The sequence below is a fragment of the Mchenga conophoros genome, linkage group LG20 (assembly GCF_057382185.1).
Source record: "Mchenga conophoros isolate Kocher_MC1m ecotype Shallow Benthic linkage group LG20, M_conophoros_male_GT1.1, whole genome shotgun sequence".
NCBI classification, from domain to species: Eukaryota; Metazoa; Chordata; class Actinopteri; order Cichliformes; family Cichlidae; genus Mchenga; species Mchenga conophoros.
In genome coordinates this window covers 21,359,132-21,366,896 of record NC_140545.1, presented here as the reverse complement: position 1 = coordinate 21,366,896, position 7,765 = coordinate 21,359,132, and the positions used below count along the sequence as shown (strand labels likewise).

The window sequence follows — 7,765 nt, the reverse complement described above, 5'->3', positions numbered from 1 at the left end:
GTTGGATATGAGCTTATGTGGGTTCTTTTATAAAAAGAAAGCTTTATTTTATTTAACAGAGAAAATAACATGTTTCCAACTTTGACAAAAAAAAATCTCCTTGGCTTCATATACATCAGTATTTCAATAATTAACATTTCCATGAATCATCTGCGTCTGTTTTCCTTCATCACTGTGGTCTCTTCTTTCTGAGGAAGACTGTAAACTGTGATGGAGATGTCTGTGTGTTTGAAGACCTGATCCAGTATCTCTGACACGCTCGTCCACTTGAGTCGATCCAGGCCACAGCCGATACTGTCAGAGAAATAGATAAAGAATTTAACTACCACAGCAACTTAATAAATGCCACAATTAGTTGATTTTAAAATGAATTTGTTTATTATTATTTCTCTCAATTAAGGGTCACAAAAGAGAAAAATTATACAAACCGAGGCATCGATATTCTTGATACTTGGTTCTTCAGGCAATGTGACCTCATATCCTCCAGGCTCTGTCTCAGGCTGTCATAGGTGGGTTTCTGGCTTGCCTTTTTCTTTGTGATCTACAATAAAGTAATAGAAAAACAACATTTCATTGCACTAACCACAACAGCTTTTGGATAAAATCTCTCGATTTGTCTAAAAGTGTACATCTAGTGAAGTTTAATCAACATGTGTACCAGATAGTAGACAAAGCGTCCATCGCTTTTCAGTACGGCACACTGTCCTGTCACTTTTTCTGTTTGGATTATAAAGAATAGAAACACAAAAAGAAATATAATATCCACATTAGAACAAAGCTTGATAAAAAAAAGATTCATAAATCCCTAGACCCTTAATAACACACCGGAAGACACACACACACAAAAAGTTAGAAAGTAGAGTTGTTTATCAAAAAGTTTACTAGCCTGAGAACCAAACAAATCAAAAAGCAAAAACTCATGTGTCATTGCTGTGGCACAAAGTGTCTGGGCACTATCCTGTTCAAACACATCCTCCCTCTAATCTGCCAAGACATTTGATGTAATACTAGGCCTTGTTTGACACAAACATTTTAGAGAAAAACTGACGTGCTATCTTTCTATTCAGAGACACTGAATCTGTTGTTAATATCCTTTTATAACCAAAAATAAAGCTTCCAGACTGAAGCGTCCACATGATCTGTCAGTGCCTTGCAAAGCATTTGAGTATCTTCGTGTTGTGTTTAGAGAGACCCTGCACCAAGTTGGCTGCTATTCATGCGAATAAAGTTGTGGGCTAAGCTTCTTTATGCAAAATTAGAGGCATCAGGTCCAACGTCGCCTCTGAAAACTCCCCAAAACTTTCACATGTTAAGGCAAAATTATTCAACCTATTCCTCACTTCAAATGTTCTCAGAAACAAAGTTCAGCAAGTTATTTTTGAAACATAAGACAACGTTTCCAAACGAGTCAGCAGATGGGTGTTTGCTCAGTTTTAGGAGGTTACACAAGAGAGCGAGCACCTGTCAGTCATCCATTATGACGCTGGTAAGTGGCACGCCCAGCAGGATACAAATACAAAGTCACATTTACACATTTGTCATACGATACTACCTTGACTTTCTGTAAGAGTGAATGTGTGTGGAAGAATATGAGTTAATGTGTACACAGAGTCAGACAAAATTGATACAATGTGATACTCTCAGACAGTGTAGAAAAAACTCCTAACCGAGGCTGTTACAAAAGGAAAGCGAGTGAGGAGGAGGTTAAAGGCTTTTAAAAAAAACTGTGTCCATGCTGGTAAAATGATCACAAGACATCTTCATCCCTGATGAATCTTTAATGAAAGGGTTGACTCACTTTGCTCTTTTAACTCAGTCACCCCTTGAAACCTCTTTCTGAATTCCACAGCTATGCCTGCCCCCATACGGATGTCCTCGCTGATGCAGTGGGCCAGAGCTTCACGCGCAGGGCAGGAGAACAGGTCCCCGGTGACATAACTCAGCCTCCACTTGTGTTCTGCAGGCTAACCAGGAGGGGGCAGCATTAGACAATGTCGTGAAGCATAACGACGGAATAACAAATACAGTAAACACTGGTGTCTTGACGGAGAAACCCCAGAAACTGAACTTTACCTTAGTTGTGTGGGTGCTGGCCGACATATGAGGTTCGGACGACATTGACAAGCGAGGGTAAAGCACTTGCAGGGCGATTTGATTTGCTGTTAAGTATCTTGAACACACACTACAAACACACGGAAGTATCGACATTCAATTTCTGCTGGAAGACCTGTTTGCTAGTTTGCACAGTACGCTGTGCGCTACTACAGTCGCTCGTATGACTTAAAAACTGCTACCTGCAGAAAGCTGTTTAACTTACGTATATAACACCGTTCTCGGAAGGTTAGTTGGTTTGGAGGTGTATGAAAAGCTTCTACGTAACATATCGTCTCGCGAGAAATAGCGAGACCTTGTGGACGATCACGCCTTCGGAATGTGAAGGTTTGTCAGATACATATGCAAAACAAATATTTTAACTTTTTCATCAGAATAATTGCAAAGCATACTTTAATAGAACCCCATTTTTAACACTATACACTAATGTTTGTGTTTAGAAGTCTTTTATTCAACGCCTATCAATAAAAGTTGGCTACTTCCTGTGGTCTCCTAAATTTATTTGGTGTTTTATGTTTTAAGAAATTCACATTTGACATTTATTGTGATTTATTAATATGTTTATTGGATAACTCTTTTTTTTGCTTATATTATTACATATAAGAAAATAAAGCAAGGGCAGACAAACAAAACCTACATCATCATACGCAGCAATAAATGAAAGCTTGTGAAAATCTCAGCACTGATGTGGACATGTATCTAAATATGATACAACAGCATATAGCACGTTAGCAGTCAGACAGTATCAGTGTTTTATTTTATATACATATAAACTGCAATATACACAAAATCACAATATGAATAGTTACACATCAGGATTGTGCATGACAGACTGACGGTCTGTGCTTCCCCCTAGAAGTCCGCACTACGGCGTCGCTCATTGAGCCAGTCTCCGGGGTTCACATCCATCTGCAGCATCTTCATCACCCACTTGTCCCTCCGTGCTCCATCGATGAACTCATCCAGTGAGAGCTCCCCTAAGTGACGCAGGACAGTTATTCTTAGTATACATTTCTTCATTCCTGATAGATGACCATTGTAAAGCTTGCACCCACCTATCCTTTTAATATAAACAAGCAATAACGAATACGCATACAATTTTACAATTAGTGCTTCACAATGCCACAGGTGTTTTAAATCATCCATGGAACATTTTAAGCCGTTAGGAACCATTGCAAACACTCACCATCCCCATTTTCATCAACCAGCTCAAATATCCGGTCAACCACTTGGTCTGGGGTCAGCAGATTACATTCTTCATCCAGCTCTCCATGGCAGGCTTTCTTCAGCCGATAAATAGACTGAGAGTTACAGGAAAATATGTTACAGTGACTCCTTCACTGACTAAAGTTCATTAGTCAGTCAATTCAGCTGCATAATATCAACTACGCAGAACGCATGGAGACTTTAAAATAGTAAATATTACCTCCACAATTTCTAGAAGCTCTGTTTTGTCGATGCACCCGCTTCCATCTTTGTCATACATTTTGAATGTCCATTTAAGTTTATGCTCCAGTTTTCCTCGAAGGACTAAGTTCAAAGCTGCCACATACTCCAAGAAATCAATGGTGTTGTCCTGTGTGCACACAAGGTTCAAATGTTGTGAAGGAATACAAGGATGTGACTAAGAACCTAAATGTTTACTTCAGTGTGGACTTTAACCTGTCAGAGAATAGGGAAAATTATCCATTATTCCTAGAGCTAAGCTGAAACATCCAGTTTGCTTGCTGTGTATACCCTGAAAACCCAAGAAGTATTCTCAGTGAAATTGATACATGAGCATTTATGACATTTTTCCTTACTTGTACAAATTAAGTTAGCCCTCAAAATTGCTGCAAATGAGTTTTCTGCCCTTCAAATATTTAAAATGATAATGGGCATCAGCTGAAACAGCACAAGCAACCTTCCGAATCAACAAATGTGTATTAATATCTTGTCCTGCTGTGTAGTTTGGTAACAATGTTAAAATGAGACAGAACTGAAGTTTGTACTTACTCCGTTTTTGTCAAATGCTCGAAACATGTTTTCAATGTAATCTGCAGCTTCCTTGTTATGAGTAACGCCAAAAAAACTCTTGAACTCGTGCATGAACAGCGTTCCACTTGGGCATTCCACAACAAATTTTTTGTACCATTCCTGCAGCTCCGCCACATCGATTTCCTTGTCTTGGTCACTCTCTTCACTCAGGCGTTGACCCATGTTGGTAATATTTTTATTCTTGCTGAAAATAACAAATATTATCTCTTACATTACACAAATCTGGTTTGACCTGGTTACATTTTTTAAGCTTCCACCTACATTACAAAATGAAAAAAGTGCTCAGTTACAGAGTCAGTGGCTGCGGCTAAGTTTGTGCAAATCAGCAAAAACCAAATTGACCAATATGGCATGAAAGTCCATAGAAGCTGAATTGTTATTCGGCTCTCAATTGTGGCAAATCCTTACTGAAAGTGAGGATGAGACACAGACTGCTATGGATCACATGATAAAGGATTAGAAATGAACACTTGTCAAATTCAATTAGTCCACAGCCAGATTATGAGAAGATTGTGCTGCTGCTTGTATCTATACTAAGCTAGAAGAAAAACAATACTGTGTGTAAAAGTTGTGGGGGAAAATGACATAAAAGGGTTTTAAGGATCTCTGATTTCATTCAATTTTTACAAATTAAAATGTATTATTATTTAATTATATGATTTAAATTTACTTTAAGGCATAAAATGCCAAAGCTAAGGCCTAAAGTCTGTATAGTGTATAAAAGTTTTGAATCGAGTGATTTAAGGCTTTACAAAGCAGAGCTAGAATTCAAATTTTAGTTTTTGAGGTTATATAATTGAGGGGAAAATCAAATGAAATGATAGAATGATCAAACAAAAGGTCAAGCACATTAAAATAAAGTATTACCTGTGGACTAATAAGTAATCTATTCCAAAATAGAAAGCTCCTGACCCGTCTGATAATTCACTCAGCTCAGTCCTTTAGTTATCCCTGGAAACCCTGACCTTCAGGTGCCAGGTAATTAACTGGTACCCTGATTACTCTATGAATGCCCACTCTAGTCTTACTGAAGCCTATAATAAAATTGTTGTCACTAGTGATGTGCATTTAAATCCACCTCATATCTCAAAATAGAAATTCTATTTTGGAAAAGGGTCAAACATCAAGCAGGCTTTTGTTGTTTTGTTTTTTTTTTAGTAGAAAGCAGACTTGGAAACAGCTATACTTTTTCAATAGAACACCAGCGTTAGCAGGATCTTATCTTTTGTTTATAGGTGAAAACATGGCTTGGCCCATTTCCTTCCTGGCTAAAATATGCGCTGACAACAGGAATAGTGATAATCTTAGCTTAGAGGTTTCAAGGCCATTGAGGAGTCACTGGATGATATCCTTGCACGATTAAAATGATTCACACCTGTCTTACACAAGAGATATTCCCCCTCACCCAGTCATCGTACAAAGGCTTTTACCTGTGCTGATCACCCGTTTCTACACCCATGCCTGGCAGTTTTCTGTAATGTATTATATATATATATATATATATATATATATATATATGTGTGTGTACAATTCTAGGCATTCCAGTATCCAGCTGTGGGGCATTGAGTCATAGGCCTTCTTGTAATCAATCCAGGCAGTGCACAGGTTGGTCAGTCTGGTCTTGCAGTCTCGGTTGATTGTTCTGTCTACCAGTAGCTGGTGTTTTGCGCCTCTGGTATTCTTGCCAATTCCTTTCTGTGTCCCGCTCATGTATTGACATCAGAGCCTTCATCAGGAACTCAATGGGGATGTGGCGTACAACACTAGAGGCCAACTCCAAGCCCATAGCACAAGTCACCATCAAGTGCGGGATCTACCAAGGAGATGCTCTGTCCCCACTGCTGTTCTGCATAGGCCTGAACCCCCTCAGTGAGATCATTAACAAGACTGGCTACGGATACCGACTACGGAACGGAGCAGTTGTCAGCCACCTCCTGTACATGGATGACATCAAGCTGTATGCCAAGAGTGAACGAGACATCGATTCACTGATCCACACTACCAGGCTATACAGCAATGACATTGGAATGTCGTTCGGACTGGAGAAGTGTAGTCGGATGGTAACAAAGAGAGGGAAGGTAGTCAGAACTGAGGGGATTGAACTACCAGAAGGCAACATTGCAGACATAGAGGACAGTTACAAGTACTTGGGGATCCCGCAGGCGAATGGGAACCATGAAGAGGCTGCTAGAAAAGCTGCAACCACCAAGTACCTGCAGAGGGTCAGGCAAGTCCTGAGGAGTCAGCTGAATGGTAAGAACAAGATCCGGGCCATCAACACGTACGCCCTGCCCGTGATCAGGTACCCTGCTGGGGTAATAGGCTGGCCAAAGGAGGAGATAGAAGCCACTGACATAAAGACAAGAAAGCTCCTTACCATGCATGGAGGGTTTCACCCCAAGTCCAGCACCCTGAGGCTGTACGCTAAGCGGAAGGAAGGGGGCCAGGGACTGGTGAGTGTCAGCACCACAGTCCAGGATGAGACAACGAACATCCAAGAATGCATTGGGAAGATGGCCCCAACTGACCGAGTGCTCAGTGAATACCTCAGGCAGCAGAAACCCAAGAAAGAGGAGGGAGACGAGGAACCATCATGGAAGGACAGAGCCCTGCACGGTATGTACCACCGGCAGATAGAGGAGGTGGCTGATATCCAGAAATCCTACCAGTGGCTGGACAAAGCTGGACTGAAAGACAGCACAGAGGCACTAATCATGGCAGCACAAGAACAAGCTCTGAGCACAAGATCCATAGAGGCTGGGGTCTATCATACCAGGCAAGACCCCAGGTGCAGGCTGTGTAAAGATGCCCCAGAGACAATCCAGCACATAACAGCAGGGTGCAAGATGCTAGCAGGCAAGGCATACATGGAACGCCATAACCAAGTGGCCGGCATAGTGTACAGGAACATCTGTGCGGAGTATAACCTGGAAGTCCCGAGGTCAAAATGGGAGATGCCCCCAAGGGTGGTGGAGAATGACCGAGCTAAGATCCTGTGGGACTTCCAGATACAGACGGACAAAATGGTGGTGGCTAACCAACCGGACATAGTGGTGGTAGACAAACAGAAGAAGACGGCCGTAGTGATCGATGTAGCGGTTCCGAATGACAGCAATATCAGGAAGAAGGAACACGAGAAGCTGGAGAAATACCAAGGGCTCAGAGAAGAGCTCGAGAGGATGTGGAGGGTGAAGGTAACGGTGGTCCCCGTGGTAATCGGAGCACTAGGTGCGGTGACTCCCAAGATAGGCGAGTGGCTCCAGCAGATCCCGGGAACAACATCGGAGATCTCTGTCCAGAAGAGCGCAGTCCTGGGAACAGCTAAGATACTGCGCAGGACCCTCAAGCTCCCAGGCCTCTGGTAGAGGACCCGAGCTTGAAGGATAAACCGCCCGCAGGGGCGTGCTGGGTGTGTGTGTGTCATTGTTACTTCTAGAGTTTTAGCTTAGTAAAATAATGTCAGAGAGAACTGCTGCAAGCTGGTTATTTTCTCTTTTTTATACCTTTCTCTATAAACTATAAGACTGCAGGGGAAGATCCCAGTAGATCAGCAGTTTCAGAGCAGCCTGTTTAGCAACAAAAGTCAGTCAAATCACCCTTTCTTCCTATTCTGAGA

At 41.6% G+C, this 7,765-nt stretch overlaps 2 protein-coding genes across 2 annotated transcripts; both read right to left on the bottom strand.

Moving 5' to 3' along the window:
• Nucleotides 1-13: 13 nt before the first annotated feature.
• Nucleotides 14-2,513, bottom strand: oard1 (O-acyl-ADP-ribose deacylase 1). Its single transcript, XM_085259308.1, has 6 exons — nucleotides 2,318-2,513; nucleotides 2,074-2,182; nucleotides 1,799-1,964; nucleotides 659-717; nucleotides 429-541; nucleotides 14-294 (listed from the first exon to the last, which is right to left on the bottom strand). The coding sequence occupies exons 1-6, from the start codon at nucleotides 2,380-2,382 to the stop codon at nucleotides 147-149; spliced, it is 660 nt and encodes a 219-aa protein (XP_085115434.1). The 5' UTR covers nucleotides 2,383-2,513; the 3' UTR covers nucleotides 14-146.
• Nucleotides 2,514-2,650: 137 nt separating this feature from the next.
• guca1b (guanylate cyclase activator 1B) lies at nucleotides 2,651-4,584 on the bottom strand. The gene is made up of 4 exons (XM_085259309.1): nucleotides 4,108-4,584; nucleotides 3,539-3,688; nucleotides 3,299-3,413; nucleotides 2,651-3,089 (listed from the first exon to the last, which is right to left on the bottom strand). Exons 1-4 carry the CDS (start codon nucleotides 4,309-4,311, stop codon nucleotides 2,965-2,967), a joined length of 594 nt encoding a protein of 197 aa, XP_085115435.1. The 5' UTR covers nucleotides 4,312-4,584; the 3' UTR covers nucleotides 2,651-2,964.
• Between the last annotated feature and the right edge of the window lie 3,181 nt (nucleotides 4,585-7,765).